An 18,296-nucleotide genomic window follows, 5' to 3' on the forward strand; every position below is an offset into this window, starting at 1 on the left:
TAAATCTTCTTTTCTATCTACATTCACGTCTTTGTTGATCTCATCTAGTCACATTCTTTCCATGTCTCTAGAAGCTTTTAAAGTTGTTTTTTTTTCTTGTGGGGGGGGGGGGTGTTGGGGCAGGGAGAGAGCTCACGCATGCACGTGCAAGCTGGGGAGAAGGAGAGAGGGAGGGAGAGAGAGAATTCCAAGCAGGCTCTGAGCTGTCAGCATGGAGCCCGAGGTAGGGCTGGATCTCAAACTGTGACATCATGACCTGAGCTGATATCAAGAGTCCGACGCTTGACCAAATGTGGCACCCAAGTACCCTGAGAAGCTTTTAACTTTAAATTTGTACCTGCAGCACAGACTCGAAGTTCATATGCAAATGTCCAGTCCACCTGTCTCCAACTTGGATATCTAACTGGCATCTCAAACTGAACACACCCAGAGTAGCACTTCTAACTTGTTCCCAACCGTTTCCTCCTCCCTTTGCAATAACTCCCATTTATGCTCAGGTCAAAAACCCTGGGATAATCCTTGGTATTTCTCTTTCTCTCAAACCACACTCTAATCCATCAGGAAATTCTGCCAGCAATAGCTTCAAAATATATCCAGAATCTAACTACTGCTTATGTTTTACCCTTATTACTCTGGCCTAAGACACAATCATTGTTTGCCTGGATTATTCTCCCCTCCCCTATGGCTTCACCTTGCACTGTTACGCCCTATGGACTGTACTCCAGGAGCAGATGATCCTCCTTCTAGAGTATCCCAAGCAGGTCAGTAGCAGCCCTCATTTACCCGGCTTCGTCTCATTACACAGGCATCTTAGCTCACAGCACAAGAAGGTGAGTGCAGTCTAATAAGATTTTGAGAGACTACATCCACATAACTTTTATTACAGTATATTGTTATAATTGTCCTATTAATCTCTTACTACACTTGATTTACACATTAACCTTTATCATAGGTATCTGTGTACCAGAAAAAATCTATATATAGGGTTCAATACTATCTGAGGTATCCAGCATTCACTGGGGGCCTTGGATTGTATCCCCAACAGCTAAGGGGGACTATGCAGTCTTGCAACTGGCTTCCTGCTTTCACTCTACCCTCTCCAGAATCTATTTACAACACAGCAGCCGGAGAGATCTTGTTAAAATGTAGCATAGCTCTTTTCTACTCAAAGTCCTCTAAGGCCACAGATCCAACTCAAGATAAAAATCATAGCCCTTCTGATAGACTGTAAGGTCCTATAAAATTGGCCATCACCTCCATCCCTCCCATCCCCGCCCCCTCCTACAATTTCATCCCTCAGCTGCTCAGGCAAACTGGTCTCTTGGCAGTTCCTGGACCACACAAGATACAATCCTACCTAAGGGCCCTTGCACTTGCCACTGCCTCTCCCTGGAAAGTTCTTCCCCAAGATACACACATGATTCACAGTCACTTCTTTGTCTGGTTTGGGTTTCTGCTCACACATCACTTTTCAGTGAGACCTGTTCTAATTACTCTTTGTTAAAAAGTATATTCTTCCCTCCTCACAACATTCCTTATCCCCTCCTTCCTGTTATGTTTTTCCACACTGATCTTCTTACATACTCACTAACTTGCTTATTCATTGGTGTGTCGGTCTCCCCTCACTAGAATGGTAGTCCTGTGAGGGCAGGAGCTTTTGCAGGTTTTTAACTGATGTATCCCTAGCAACTAGAACATGGTCTGGTTCATTTTTAAACTGATTTGTTGAATAGTTTCCATAGATCCTCTACAAGCATATTTGGATTTTTTCCTAGCCTATTAGTTTGAGGTCAATGGAGTTTATATTCTATCCATATTTTTTGTGAAGAAGAAACACATCCTCTTAAATCCTATCCTATTGGTTTTGGTGTATCTTAAACCTTTATCTGACTTGTCAAGTTTTGTCTTCCTCTAGAATTACAGCACTAATGTCATGCCAATGACAAAGAAGGGGGAGGCTTACGCAGACTTCTGGAGCTGTCAAACCTTTACAGTTGGGCACAAGAGGAGAAACCAAGGGGACTGATGGGGTGGGGAGGGACCAACTAGAAAACAGTGATATAAAAGAACAATGAAGTGCTTCAAGAGGGAGGAGACAGTGACCAACTAAGATAAATGCTTCTAAGTAGTAACTTAAGATCAGAACACACGGATAACCATTATATTTGGGAATAGCTGGGATGCTGGTGATCTTGATAATCTCAATGGAATAGTAGAGATGGAAATGCAGGGCCTATCTTCATGTCCAAATACTCTTTCTCCCTTGAGGTGTTTTACCTGGGCCATTCCTTCTATTCTCATTCCTTCAACTATATTGATGACTTCCAGATTCTACGTTCAGGCTTCAATCTTTCTGGAGAACCAAACTAGTGTTTTTAAGCTTCCTGTGAGACATCTTTATCTAGATATCCCTTAGGTATTCAAACACCCAAACTGATCATTAATTCCTTCATCTGTTTGTCACTCCTCTCTGTCCTACTTTAGTAAATGGCACCATCGAACCCATCATCCAAAGCTCGAAACCTCTTAAACATCCTCACTCCTTTCTCATTCACGCTGCCCACAATTCATGAAGGCTCCCCATTCCCACTGGTTCTACCTCTTACATATTTCTTCAGTATACATCCTCTATCCCTATTGTTTTACAATAGAGCCTTCACTATGTTTTTAAAGTTTATTTATTTTGAGAGAGAGAGCGTGTGCGAGTGCGTACACACGAGCAGGGAAGGGGCAGGGAGAGAGAATCCCAAGCAGGCTCTATGCTGTCAGGGTGGGGCCTGGCACAGGGCTTGTACTCACGAATCACGAGATCATGACCTGAGCTGAAACCAAGAGTCAGATGCTTAAGTGACTGAGCCACCCAGGCACCCCAAGCTTTATTTCTTTTTTTAATTTCTAACATAATTTATTGTCAAATTGGCTTACATACAATACCCAGTGCTCATCCAACACTTTCATTATTTCTTGATAGAACTATAACTGCTTCAACTTAAGTACTACGTCTAGCACAACACAGGTTTTGAATCAACTATTTGATTCACTGAAATAGCTCATATGGCTCTATATAAGTTGTTCAGATTTATGGTTATACAGTTTTTTATCCTTAACCAAGATTGAATAAAAAATTAATAACCTGCAGCTGAGATAGCATTGATGACAACACCACAAATAATTCCCCGAACAGACAATACCACCTGGATTCGAGTGTTCACTGGGAGATTATGGTCGTGAACACTGTAGAATCCTGACAGTGACGGTCACTCACTGGAATTATTCCCACTATTACTTTCCATAGCTCCTCCTTATCCACTCAACCCTCAAGAATGTATTCCCCTTAACTTACTCTCCATAGTCTACAAACTGCAACTCTAATGTAAGGACCTGAGCTTTGCTAAAGCAGACAAAATATATAACACATTATTGGTTTCTCTTTGTCAGAGACATGGACCCAATGAGATGTTCACCTTGAACAAGAAGTGACAATCATGACTGGGAGAACATAGGCAAGGACAGGAGATGAAGCAAGCATAAGACACATGGCTTCCTCATCTCTCCTGGAAGGTGCCGAAACCCAGCAACATAGTCTTGACCTTGATAACCTCCAGAGGGCCTCACCAGGAGAGGACGAAAAGACCTCAGAACTATTTTGGCCCCAAAGCATTTTTGAAGCAAGTTAGAAAAGTTATGAAACTCACAGTTGTCATACTTGACTTGCATCCAGAAACACAACTCAAATGAAGCATGTAGTCTAAATGGTTGATGGTTTTCAGCTGGATGTACTTTCCAGCCACCTAAAATGAAAAATCTTTCTCTAGTTTTACTCTAATAAAAATCTTTGACCTGTGTGTTGGGGGGGGGGGGCGGGTAGGGGGAAGCACTATCTACCTTTAGGCTAAAGTGAGGAGAGGGGTTGGATAATAGAAGACAGCATGACTTTACATAGTTTTGTACTTTTAAACACTGTTATTTATAGGTTAAACACTGTCTAGAAGGCTAAAGCCTGGAAAGAATCTACTTCAGCATACCTGATACATCATATACAAAAATTGAATCATCCGTTATCTAACTTCTACCGCAGAAGAGTTCTACTTTCAGCTGCACGAACTTCCCAAGGAGACCTTCAGTCATGCGATTTGATTCCCAAAGGGCTGGCCCAGAGTGGGGTGTCCCACACAGGAGGGTGTCCCCACCTCTACTAGTGGTCGGAAACGATATGCAGACCTCCTGAGACACTCAGGATGATTATTTACTCAGAGAGTAAATCCATATTCCTCTTATCCAAGAGGCAATATTGTTCTCACTTCTCATGGCCCAGGTTTCCCTAACTCCACCTCCCCATTCCGGGCTCATGCTACACTCTGCACTCTCATTATTTCATGCTGCTAATGATCTACTTACTACACTGCAGTCAAACCAACACATGTCCAAATGACTGAATGTCTTTCTCCCCTACTACATATAAGGTTTAATTCTAAATCATTTATTCAACTTTGCATCATCACGTCTGACAGCACGGTCGTGAAATGTGTCAATCAATGAACAAAATTAATCATGGCTGATCTCAAGCAGATTGAATAGATCCATTGCAATAGCCCAGAATCAAGATTAGATTGGATTAATGGAAAATATGAAGGTTTCACACTCATTTTTTGAAGCAGTTCTCTATTCACTACCCATATTTTAATTGGTAATTTACTTGCATGTTTCAGAAAGATCTAAAGAAGGTATTCCTGCTCTCAGACTTTGAAAACTGTCTTGTAAGAATAACAGATATAGGACAGCTCACTTTAATTTTTGTTTTTAAATATATTTTAAGGTATATATCTTAAAGTATATTTTAAAAACCGACTGGGTGGCTCAGTCGGTTAAGAGTCCGACTCCTAATTTTGACTCAGGTCACGATCTCTCCATTGTGAGATCGAGCCCCACACTGGCACACTGTGAGGAGTGCAGAGCCTGCCTGGGACTCTTTCTCCCCCTTTCTCTCTGCCCCTTCCCCACTCGCTCTCAAAGTTTAAAAACAAAAAAACTTTAAAAATTTAAATGAGATACGAACACTTACATACTAACTGCTCTTTGTAAGAATGAAAACCTTTGTCTGAGTATTTTGATTTATAGAAGGAAAAAAGATAAAGCTACTTGAAAGCTTCTAGAATCAGAAGTTTTGAGTCACAGCTATACATTCCTCATAACATCCCCCCATCCCCATAATTGGGCTGTTCCTCTCAAAATCGAGCAACCTGTAGTCAACATTTACCTGGGCAGCAAGACTCAAGAGGATTATTTTCAACAGAAAGAGACATTAAAATTTTGTGTTCAGATAATCCATGAAAACGTGGGAAATAAAATGAATCCAACCCTTACCCTGTTTTTACTCATAAGGAATCCTGCAAAGAGAATTTTAACAGGAATACAAAATAGGAATTTGTTTTTGTTTTTTTTTTTTTTTTTTTACAAAATAGGATTTAAACAGCTACAATTTTATGGCTACAATGGAGGCCATAAAAATCTTCACAGGCTAGAGAAGGAAATAATTGTCTCCATTAATCTAAAAACTCGCCCAACCCTTCATGTTTTAGGAAAACTTCTGTTCTCTCTAGTCCATTTGATTTTTTTCTATTTTTTTTTCTGATGCTCAAAGTAATACTTGTAAAGAATAATTTGATCAATCAAATGTAATAAGGAAGAAAAGTAAAAGTTCCTCCACACTCTAACCTCCTAAAGATTATGGGTGTTTGGTCCTTCAACTTTTTTTTATGTATATGCTAGTATATATATATACCTTTTTCTCTTTTTACACAAAAATGTGATCCCTGTATGCATATATACACCTAGTTAATTGTTTCTCCAATTTATCACAGACAATCCTCTGTGTAGTAACAGTTGATTCTTTTTAATGTCAGCACAGATTTTTACTGTATGACCATCCCAAAATTGATGTAACCAGTCTCCAGCTGGCTGTTACATGGTTAATTTTAAACCATACAGAATTTAGACTTTAGAGCTAGATGAAAATACTTAACCCTCAAAATACCAAAACATTAATCAAAAAGATTGCAGCCTTGCTTGGTGGGAGATGGGGGTTGTGGGCTGCACTTTTTCTACCATTTAGGTGTTGAGAACTCAAACTCTAGCACCAAACTTCTGGGTTTGATTCTTGCCCAGCTCCATCACTTACTAGCTGAGCCACCTTGGCTAATCATTTCGCTTCTCTGGGACAGTTGATGATATTTGGGACTATGATCTGGGGCTATGATGATAATTATTTGGTTACTGGTAAGATTAAGTTGATTATAATACGAAGCACTCAGAATATTACCTTGGCAATAAAGCAGTAAGTGCTAATTACTAATGTTATGGGCTAAATGTTCAGGTCTCCCCTTTGGATTCATAATTTGAAATGATAACTAACCTCTGATAGGACAGTATTAGAAAGTAGGGCTTTGGGGAGGTGATCAGGTCTTAAGGATGGAGCTCTCATGAGTGGGATTAGTGCCCTTATATAAAAGATGTCACAGAACAATTTTGTCCCTCCCACCACGTGAGAACATGGCATAAAGACTGGGCTATGAACCAGGAAACAGGCCCTCATCAGACACTGAATCTGCTAGCACTTTCCTCTTGGACTTCCAGTCTCTAGAACTGTGAAAAAGAAACATTTGTTGTTTAAGCCCCTCATTCGGCACTGCTTTGTTAGAGGAGCCCAAAATAAGACAATCATCGTTGCTATCGTTATACCATGCTACTTCAAGCTTATTTTATACAATTATTAAAATTTCTGTTCTTGGTATGGGTAGAATAGAAAACACAAGATTCTGGTTGTTATTCAACATTTTGGTATTTGTATGTTCATGCCAGCTCTCATTCTTTATTAAAACATGAAATTATGTAACAGCCATAGTGAGATATGCTGAATTTTAAGTTAGGAGAGATTTAAGTACATCCATTGAAATAGAAGTCTTACAAATGTGAACAAACATCTATTTATATTCGAGTTACTGCTTACTTATATAAGCCTCCTTGGAACGAAGAGTGAAGGAAGAAAACGAAACCAAATCATCAGCCCTACTGTATTTTCATTCATATGAATTTTACAATAAAGGGTGAAAATTTTAAACTCCAAAGAAAACACCAGTAAATATATTATATTGATTCTTGAGCAGTAAAGACACCTGTTCCGGGTGGTAGGGTAATATTTGCAGGAAACAGATGTATTGCTTTTAGCTCTTTGTGACTGGTAAGATTAGCACTTCCTTTAATATTGGTGGTGTTATTGGTTTTCTGTTTTATTCTTCATTTTTTAACTTAAAACACATTAAACTGAACTTTATTAGCACAGTCCAAATCGTTTGAACACTCTTCAACAGCAAGAACAAAACATTCTATACCTCTGAGGCAAAGCCTAGTCAGTTTCAGGTCTCATTCAGATGTTCTCTTCCACTTCTCCACCAGTTATGTGTTCTATCTTTATTGTTCAAAATCATGAAATTTTAGGTCATAGAACACTTTTCACTTTTATATGATCTAATAGTTTTCCAAAAAAAAAAAAAAACAAAAAACAAAAACAGTTCATTTCAAAACTTAGCAGATTTTGAGTCTGCAGCTCACCAGAATGGCCCAAGGGAATCACCATGTGGTACACAAATTACTTGTTGAAGTTAAAATTTATAGAGCATTTTGGCTGATCCAAGACTAAAATTTAGGAGGTCAACTATGTATTTAAAAGAAACTTATTTTAGACTGAACTCATCACTATTCTCTATTTAAAGTCACTTTTACCGTTTCAAATTTAAATTTGAATATTTAAGAATACAGGGATATTTTCATAACTCTTTTTCAAAAGGCATCTTCAGCAATAAAAAAGCAATCAGGACTCAGATCAAAGGTTAAAGTTTCTCTCAGACCATATTCCTCTCTCAGGTCTGTACACCCTAATCAGGTAAACAAGCCTCAACTGTTAAAATTATATAGCTTGGACCCTAACGAAAAAGCAGTTAAACATTCTTGTGACGTCATGGGAAATTTCGCTTGGAATACAGATCAACAGCAAAAAGAAATAGTTGACTGCCACACATACTGGTCCAACTTTGCAATATATAATCTCTTTAAAATGTTTAAATTATAGTCTTTTTACTTATAGAAAATATAAGGCAAACAAGCACAAAAGTGAGAAAGATCAGGTCTCGGTCTTACCCCATCCCACTTTCAAATAACTCAGCTTGGCCTGCGCCCCCCCCCCCCCTCACCCCCACTCCCCAACGAGTAACCAACAGAAACAGTAATGAGGGCAGGTCATTCCCAGGTCCCGAGTGGATTCCCTCTTTAGGTGACCAAGTCCTCCTGGTCTCTCTAGATGTTAACGCATGTGGAGTAATTCAATTAGATCCCATCTTTGTCTCACGTGAGGAGACCACTCTGAACCTGTGCTGGCAGAAGAACTAGGAATTGCACGTGTCAGGCAGAAGGAAAAGGGGAGGAAATACTAATCTGGACTTTCATCGTGAAACGGCAGCGCGAACTTGCCTGAGTACTCTCCAGGTAACGAGAAACAGCTCACAAATGCAAGGAAAGAACTTTAAGTGACTGCTCTTTTAACTCGCCTTTCAGGTAATGTCTTAAGGCCGGTGTCACAGAAAAAGCACCTCAACAGGAGGGGTTGCCCCTGCTTCATGATCACACTAGCTCTGAGCGTAATTAAAACTAATCCTTTTACCTGCCTACATTTCTTACAAGCAATCTGTCTAGGGCAGTCCATAAAAAAGGTCTGGATGCTTTGCACCGACAAGATTCAGTCAGTGCTTCAACATTTGGGGGGAGAAAAATGCAAGTCCCAACAGCGGCGGCTCATTCACTTATTGAAAACATTCAGCTATTTTAAAAGGCTTAGAGCACACAGAGCATAATGGTGGAGCGAAAACGACAAGCCCTCGTCAGAGGCACTACATCCAAATTTGCTTACCTCAGGCTTTGAGACACAGCCAAGACACGAAAACCCCGGAGAAGGAAAAACTTATGCCATGACTTGAATTAAGAAACAGGCTGTGGAATCAACAGATGTTTACAGACCAGTTTAGGGTGCTGGAAATTACATGGAGAGGACAGAAAAAGAAAATCCTCTTTCACAAAGTAGTTGATACAATTATAAACCAAGTCTCTAGAAAGGGTAACCTTGGGCTAGGGTTAGGGAGAGGTCAGTGTCGTTCTGTCTTCACATCACCTTATGGTGTAACTGCAGGGAAAATACAGGAATACCGCGACTTAGGTGCCACGAATTTCACTCTTGCGGTGGACGTTTTCAACTGCAGCTGATGAACTTTCTGTGAAGTTCTCTTCCTCCCCACACTCTGACAGAGGGGCCCCAAGGACAACTCAGTAACTTGAGCCACCATTATACTTTCACAGTGATTGTTCTCACAGGGTTAAACATTACTTGTTAGAACATCAAAAATCCTACCTTCCCCAATTGGATTTACCTCGCCCATTTTGCAGCTCAGTTGCAGAATTATGGGATACACAACCCCGAGCCCTGGTTGCCACATCAGGGCTTCCAAACAGAGTAGGCCAAGGGGTGCTAAGTGATCCTCATGACCCCTACAGATTTCCTTGGTTTCATCTTCAATTCACATCCACGGCTTTCCAGAAACAAGACCAGAGTAAGTTAAGAAAGTAAGACCAGGGCCTTAATCTTAACTTTGTAATGAATCAGTAGCAGTTTCTTTTCCCAGGTCCACCTCCTTCTATGCCAACATTGCTTGCCACGTCATCACGAGAGGAGCAAGCGTCTGTGCTTCTAGAGTGTGAGGTAACCCAAAGTCACAGACCACCTCTCTGATCTTTTCTTACGAACTGGGGCTCCTTAGAAAGCTTCAAGCCAGGAATTTAAAATCACGTGGATTACAAGCAGGCAAACAAGATATGTACCTGCTGAAAAACTCAGAGCAAGAAGGGATTCCCTCACAACCCAAACTATTGGTACCAGAGTATATGGTAAAAACAGATTATAAATTTGTTTTTTTATTTTTAGTTTATGTATTTTGAGAGAGAGAGCACACACACGAGAGGAGGGGAGGGGCAGAGAGAGAGAGGGAAAGAGAATCCCAAGCAGGCCCCCCTGTCAGCACAGAGCCCAAAGATGGGGCTTGATCCTGCAAACTGGGAGATCATGACCTGAGCCGAAACCAAGAGTTTTCATGACTAATCGACTGAGCCATCCAGGTGCTCCATAACTTTATTTTTAAAGTCACATGAATAAGTTCTCCTTAGCCTGAGTTTAATGACTCCCATCCCCCTAGAGATTGAATGTTTTTAAATTTTTTTTTTAGGTAAGTACAGCAAAGCGCCCCCCCTCCAACCCCAAACTATGGAAGAAACAAGACAGAAAAACTATGATGGTAAGGAGTGTGTGTGGTTAGAGTAATGATGGCTTGCTCCCAATATATCCACATCCTAATCCCTGGAACCTGTCAATATGTTAGGTTCCATGGAAGAGGATGAACTGAGGTTGCCCATCAGTTGCCCTTAACGAGACTATGCCGGATCAATCCAGGTGGACCCAATGTAATCACAGATGTTCCTTCAACAGGGAAGAGGGAGGCAGAAGGGAGAGTGCGAGAACTACTATGGGAGAAAGAAGGGCTAATCATCACTGGCTGTGAGTATGAAAAGGGGCCAGGAGCCAGGGCAATCGGCCTCCAGACACTGGACAAGGCTGGACAATGGATCCTCCCCTACAGCCTCCAGAAAAGGATGAAGCCTTGCTGACATTTTGACTTTATCCTGGTGAGACTCATTTCAGATGTCTCACTCTCAAGACCATCCAAGTAAGAAACGTGTGTTGTTTTAAACCCCTGAGAGCATGTGGTAATTTGTTATAGCACCCACGGAAAACAAGTGAGATGCTGAGAAAGAATGGTCCAGCTCTTTTGAATGATACACAAGATCATTTTATTTGTAATTATCCTTGAAATACTTGCAAGAAAGGGTGTTATATTTTCTTTTCTCTTAAAGTTTTCTAAGGTCGGATTAATACCTGGCAGATCATGAATGAAATCAAAAGAAGCCTTAACATATTTCTGATTTAAAAAATCATGTACTGGGGGTGCCTGGGTAGCTCAGTGGGTTGAGCGTCCAACTTTGGCTCAGGTCATGATCTCATGGTCCCTAGTTCCAGCCCCACATCTGGCTCTGGGCTGACAGCTCGGAGCCTGGAGCCTACTCTGGATTCTGTGTCTCCCTCTCTCTCTGCCCCTCCCCCCTCTCTCCTGCTCTCGCACTTGCTCTCCCTCTCTCTCTCTCTCTCTCTCTCTCTCAAAAATAAACATTCAAACAAACAAAAAAGGCAATGTACTGGGAGTCCTGGAGAAGCAGCAGCTTTGCCATTACAAGGGTAGGAAAGTTAATGTGATAATTCCCCATTCTCTGCCATGGCTTCAGGTGGTTCCCTCTCTTCCATGGGCATTCACCTCATGTGGGAACACTTTGCCCCAACATCTACAACAAATTACATACCTGTGTATAATACACACACACACACACACACACACAGTTGGTTGTTTCCTGTCACCTGGCCTTGTCTTACTTTCCCGAATCCCCCACCCTTCACACCAAACTTATTCTTTCCTCTCTTTTCTATTTCTTTTATATACACACCTCTCACTTGTTGGTATAAACCTCAAGGGACACAAATTAGCTTTGATGTCAACCAAAAGAAAAGAGATTTTAAAACCAAATAGGGTAACATCTAATTTCTCCTGGTCACTTAACCATCAACCTCAACTGTCTAACACGCAGCCAAGACTATAAAAGGGGCACAAATGGCATCTGGGATCCTACACCAAAGCTGATCAACTGTAAGGTGTATATACTTCAGTCTTAGTAAAATTCCTCAGGCTCGTAGTCACAATCTAAGGACATTCGTGTTAGAATTCTAACAGATAGGGGCGCCTGGGTGGCGCAGTCGGTTAAGCGTCCGACTTCAGCCAGGTCACCATCTCGCGGTCCGTGAGTTCGAGCCCCGCGTCAGGCTCTGGGCTGATGGCTCGGAGCCTGGAGCCTGTTTCCGATTCTGTGTCTCCCTCTCTCTCTGCCCCTGCCCCGTTCATGCTTTGTCTCTCTCTGTCCCAAAAATAAATAAAAAACGTTGAAAAAAAAAATTAAAAAAAAAAAAAAAAAAAAGAATTCTAACAGATTATCTAGGTTCAGTAGATTAAAAACATGAGGATGAAAACCAAGAAGAGATTAGGGACAGATGCCTTAAAACAAAGAAAAGAGGGGAAGTTAACGTACGTTTATTGAGTACTAACCAAATGCCACGCCCATATCTAGCACTTTGGACACCTGGCCTGACACTTCCAGAACTTGCCCAGAATTAGAAAAAGGGGATATAGATGCCAAGGGCAGGAAGGGAACTTAGTCTTTTCTCCACCTGATTCATAAACGAATCCTTTTCCCACTACACTCCGTCACTTCGAAACCAACAGCAAACATGGCTTCTTGACGGTAACGATCTGAAAAATGAGTAAAAACACAAACCCAAGATTTCAGCAACAACACCATTATAGAGAGTCACATAAAAGCTGAAAAGACAATCATCATGTAGTACTAAAAATCTCTTAAAGGCATCCCTATATAAAAGAATATATTTAAAAAAAAAAAGGTAAAATCATGAGGCCTACAGATCTAAAATAAACATGTTTCATAGATTCCATTTAACTCATTAATTACTTAAGGAGGGAACCGAAAGAGGTGTCACAGCCAGTTCAAAAGAACAGCCAAAGCAGCACAAATTTCATGTAGCAAAGGGATGTGGAAACAAACACACGGGTCCGCGGCATTCCCCAGGACGTGACTAACTTGCATTTCCATGGACGAGAATTAGCTGCATGGTTTTCAATTTTCTACAGCTTCTAGTTCTCCTGAGTTCTAAAACAGTCTAGTCAATGACAAAAACTCAAGCCCCGGTGTAGAGTAACCACCCCCCCCCCCCAGACACGTTTGAAAGGGTATCCTCGCAACGAAAGACTATCCAAGTCTTTTTGGCACCCTTACAAAGTATTCTTTTTCTTCTACCAACATTGCACCAAAGCACAGAAACTAGTAGCTCTGCCACCTTCACTATACTCTACTTACAAAGGCTAAATATACGATAAAAAAAACTTTTCAATTCTTCCATTAACTGGCTACCTGTTGTAGACCTGCCAATCCCAGTGGAGCTGGCTAACTGTTTTGTGGCTGTGGAAGGTACCGGACAGGTACTTGATAAATGATCCGAGGCAGGGGAGTGGCCTTAGAGGATGACCTTCTCAACTCCCCTTCGTTAGAATAGACTTCTGGACGCCGTCCGATCTCTCTTCTTAAGGCACAAGCCAAATGTCTTGTTCCCGTTCGCTAATATGGTAAGTCTGCGCAAGTACAAGCGATCGTCCAGTGATTTTTATTATTGTCCATTCTAGGATTTTTTTGTTTTTGGGTGATCGACAGGCCATGTATACAAGTGTCTACATCAGACACAGTAACATTGATTTACAGGCCATTTTCGTCACGGCAATTCTTTGGTATGTGTGGAACCATCAACTATGACCATTCAATACACAAATGAACGTTCTCCAGAACTAGCGTTATTCAATTTAGAAAGCCTTAAAGTTTATAAACTTGCTACTGGGGGGTGGGTGGGAGGCGGAGGAGTGGTGAACATTTTCTGGGTCATGAAATGAACTTAGTGATAGCCCACAAGTGTTGTTTTTCTTTTCTTTTTTTTTTTTTAATCTTTATTTATTTTTGAGAGAGAGAGAGAGACAGACAGAATGTGAGCAGGGGAGGGGCAGTAGACACAGAATCCGAAGCAGGCTCCATGCTGTCAGCACAGAGCCCGACACGGGGCTCGAACTCACGAACTGCGAGATCATGACCTGAGCCCAAGTCAGACGCTCAACCGACTGAGCCACCCAGCCGCCCCACAAGTGTTGTTTTTCTAATGTCCTTATTGGCAAAGCGAAGCCCAACATTTGCCCCCACCCACTAGGTGTTTTGCTTTTGCTATTATGTTCCAGAAAATCCCTAAATCTGGAAGCTATTACCTAAAAACTTTGGATAGTTGAGTAGTAAAGGATATATTAAGTTATACACAATTTTCGTTTTGAGAAGGAAATTAATGTACCTGTCAAATGTTAACCAAACCACAGAATGTCCTTTGTGAGAATTAACTGGGAACAGCGAGGGTGTGAAAGAAAACTGAACTTTCCCACCCACAGTTATGAGCACCGGTAAAAAACAAATCACATGCAACTATCATCAACACACAAGACTTGCAGAAATTCCACACTGCCCACATTTTCAAGAATCAGGACTTTCACCTTTCTTTCTCTCTCAACACTTCTTCTAATAACTTAGTCTTTCCTAAAAATTTTTTAAAATGTTTATTTTTGAGAGAGTGTGCAAGTGGGGGAGGGGCGGGGAGAGAGGGAAACAGAGGATCCGAAGCCGGCTCTGCACTGACAGCAGCAAGCCCGATGTGGGTCGAACCCAGGAATTAGGAGATCATGACCTGAGCAGAAGTTGGACGCTCAGTAGAATGAGTCACCCAGGTGCCCCTAAGAACTTAGTCTTAAACTGTCGTGAATGAGCTAAGATTTTTGGCAGATGTATGTGGTTTTGAATTGCTCGTCATTACCTGTTAATACCTAAACATGAATTTCCACTGTCCCCTTGTTAAACTAATCCCAGACCGCGGCCTTCAAATCCCTGACATATCACCCAATATCCAGTCTTCTTTCTAGAAACTAACGACAGTGCACATGCCCTAATTTTTTGATAATAGTAAAGGCGTTTCAAGTTTTGTACTTTTTTTGTTACCTTTTTATATGGCATTGCAAATATAGTAAGATTTATAAAGATTTAACACTTAAAATTTCAGCACTGTGGATCAAGAGTCATGATTAAAGTAGTGATTCTGAACATTTTGCCTAATTTTAGAGCCAGCAAAACTCATTTAGTAGCTAACACTCAGAATCCACACGTTATGGTAGCTTACGAAATATTTTTCATGAAGTATCAGAGAAATGTTCAGTCATTTACTAATAATGATCTTTGCTATCAATTCCCTTGCACTTTTCCGCTCCCCTGACTGCACATCCCTGAAAAATCTAGCAACTGCAATAGGGTAGAGGGAGGGTCCTGGCTCAGGGTGAAGTACTTTCCAAGAACTTTGGGAGAATTAGCACATTTGAGCCTCACAACTCCCCTGGGAGGTATGCGGTTTAATCAGCTCCCATGACTCGGAAGCACCGTGCGGGGTAGAGCAGTCACTTGCCCAAGATCACACAGCTAACACAATCTGGAATTTGAACACAGGTCTGATCTGCTTTCAAGCAAATTAAACACTGCACTGTACTACCTCTTAAGGGAAAAACAGTGGTTGACAGAGTTATTCGTTGTTTCTTCTAAACAGAAGGTTAGGCACTGGCCCTAGATCCCAAAATACCAGACGCCCCCAGAATTACTGTTCATCTTCACCAGCTGGCCCATCTAACATACTGAAGAGCTGTTCTCTGACTACAAGGTCTATCCTTCTAGGAGGTGAGGGACAGGCTACTGAAACTATTAGACCTGGGACCCAGTGAGGGACTGAAGCCTGGTATCTTATGATTAACCGTTCAACAACCCTTATCTGAGCACCACTATATTTAGGTAACTGTTAAGTAACTGAAATTTTGCAACAGAGAACTAAATTTGTGAAAGGCATGTCCTTGTCCTCTAGGAACTTCTGGACAAAGGCATGAAGAAGACGGTCTCCAGAAATGGCCTCCAGAGATACCTGATGATCACTGTTAACTTTCTGTTTCTTTCCTCAAAATCATAACTTCCTGGAGAATGAAAATCAGGAGCACTGGTGAACACTGAAAAAAAAAAACATCTAGTGGAACAGAATGAATTGCTCCCCCATTTGCATGTTGTTCTTTGGAGACTCGAGATTAATAGCACCAAATAGACCTAAGTAGGAAAAAGAGAGGAAACCAAGTAGTGGGAGTAATAGACAATGAGTTTTTAAATGAACTGGCCCAAAGTCTAAGCCCATTTCATCCTAGCAGTTCCATCATTTACGTACGTACAGCTGTAAGACCTATAGTTGCAAAACAGACCATTCTGCCATCTCAAACACAATCATTAGGACTGCCCAAAGTATGCACCTTATAAAGGGTGCCAGTTAGGATCAACTTTCTAGGTTGATACTCTTCACTCATTCAACCGATAGCTCACCGGTGCCAAAAGCTGAACAAGAAGTCCAGGCCATTTCTAGAGAATGTCTGCCTTCATGAAAGCTGTAGTCCAGAGAAGAAGTTGAATATTAAACAAAGAGAAACATAAGCATTTGAATACTGACAGTAGAGAAATACTGTGAAGGAAAAGAATAAGGTGCTTTTTAAAAGTTTGACAGATAGGGGCGCCTGGGTGGCGCCGTCGGTTAAGCGTCCGACTTCAGCCAGGTCACGATCTCGCGGTCCGTGAGTTCGAGCCCCGCGTAGGGCTCTGGGCTGACGGCTCAGAGCCTGGAGCCTGTTTCCGATTCTGTGTCTCCCTCTCTCTCTGCCCCTCCCCCATTCATGCTCTGTCTCTCTCTGTCCCAAAAATAAATAAAAAACGTTGAAAAAAAAAAATTAAAAAAAAAAAAAAAAAGTTTGACAGATAGATGGAGTTAGGAAGACATACCTGGGGGGTAGGAGTGGAGGGAACATAGTCCCGAAAAGATGGATAGGAGTTAGCCAGACAGAGAATGAGGAAAAGAAGGGAGAAGGAGCTGTAGTTGTGTAAGCCCTGAGGAAGAAAGGAGTTGATTTGTTATAGAAATTGAAAAGGCCCATGTGGTAATGAAATAATCATTGGGAAAGGAGGAGAGAAGACCCAAGAGAAGGTAAGGATAGCCCAACTATGAATATACCTGAGTCCAAAGTCCTCCAATGACCCATGAAGATAGGCTAGAAGGGTCTATAGTCAATATCTCAGATAAAGAGTAAATATCCAAATTTCACATTTGAAAAAGTCAGCCATATGAAATGACACAATCAACTTTCAAAATTCTCAAGTGACAGCCGTCTGTAACTAGAAAGCTTCACCTAATCCAGCTAAGCCCCAAACCCTTCAAATGAGCTGAGAGGCGGTCCATGCATGAAATGCTGTTATGTTTTCTTGAGCTTTTTCAGAGAAACCGTGTCCCTCCACCAGGGCTCTTTGGTGTCCTCTACCACGTGGTCAGAAGGTAGAGGGACTCAGAGCCACTGCTCAGTAGGTGCGCGGGATAGGGCATGCTCCTATGCCCGGGGTTTCTTTCCACGTGCCAGAGCCAGGGGTATCTTCTGCATGGGGAAAGTAAGAAAACAGCCCATGTATACTGAAAACCCTTCTGCAAGACGCATTTCACTGTACCCAGATGTGAGCTCTTTTTAAAAAAAAGCGAAAGGCAAAAGCATCTAAACACAGGCCGAGCAGGCTTCTATTTGGTCTCCCTTCTGTTCTATAGGGTTGCTCACACTGCGCATATACTTTCAGACCAGACTGTGGAGAAGGCAATCTATGTGAGAAGAATGAGCCAAGACTTCTGATTCCAGTGGCAGACGGGAAAAATCCTGCAGATCCACGTTCTCCCACAACCTTACTAAAGTCATGACAAGATTAAAAAAAAAATTAAAAGACGTAAACACACTCGGACAATGAAAGTAACAACAACATCTGGGAGACTAGAGAGCAGAAGAACGAGTGGTGACTGGGATCCAGCAGACCAGAAGAATTCAATCTCCACAAGCGGTGGGGGGACAGGGGAGCCGGCCCACAGGGCTCCTGAGCAGGTCAGGAATTCGTGGAATCCGAGATCCCTTGCACTGGGGAGTAAAGGCGAGACTGAAAACAGAAGGAGTGGTTTCAAGTCCTTTACACAAGGACTTCCAGCTCTAGATGGGTTTCCCCATCTCACTAGCTGGGCACCAGTTCCTGTCTACCCGGTAGAAGACTACGGGCTTATTCCCTGGAAAGGATCAAACACAGTATCTGGAGGAGGAGAACCAGGTAGTGCTTACAGCAGGGGTAGGGGCAGAAAAAGGAGAATCGGGAAACTTTTACACAGTGAAGCCTCAGCTCCCTGGGCCCTTTGGCCTACTTGCTTCCCTGAGCACTGACAACTAAGTTTATCTTATCTTCTCCAAGTGAGAGCTTGAAAGTTTGTTTCTTTATCCCAATGTTTATTTTTGAGAGAGACAGAGAATGAGTGGGGAAGGGGCAGAGAGAGAGAGACAGAGAGAGAGAGAGAC

General features: G+C 41.8%; 1 protein-coding gene across 5 annotated transcripts in view; it reads right to left on the reverse strand.

The window, feature by feature from the left end:
* The window catches only part of ARL15 (ADP ribosylation factor like GTPase 15), a 554,296-nt gene that overhangs the window by 275,706 nt on the left and 260,294 nt on the right, over positions 1–18,296 (reverse strand). The window contains exon 1 of one of the 5 annotated variants that reach the window (XM_058719555.1): positions 3,696–3,719. The exons of the other annotated variants lie outside the window; for them this stretch is intronic. Coding sequence (XP_058575538.1) covers positions 3,696–3,704 — 9 coding nt within the window. The 5' untranslated portion in view covers positions 3,705–3,719. Of the gene's footprint in view, positions 1–3,695; positions 3,720–18,296 lie in introns of those variants that run through there. 5 annotated transcript variants of the gene reach the window in all.

This window comes from Neofelis nebulosa, chromosome 1 (genome assembly GCF_028018385.1).
Source record: "Neofelis nebulosa isolate mNeoNeb1 chromosome 1, mNeoNeb1.pri, whole genome shotgun sequence".
Taxonomy (NCBI): Eukaryota; Metazoa; Chordata; class Mammalia; order Carnivora; family Felidae; genus Neofelis; species Neofelis nebulosa.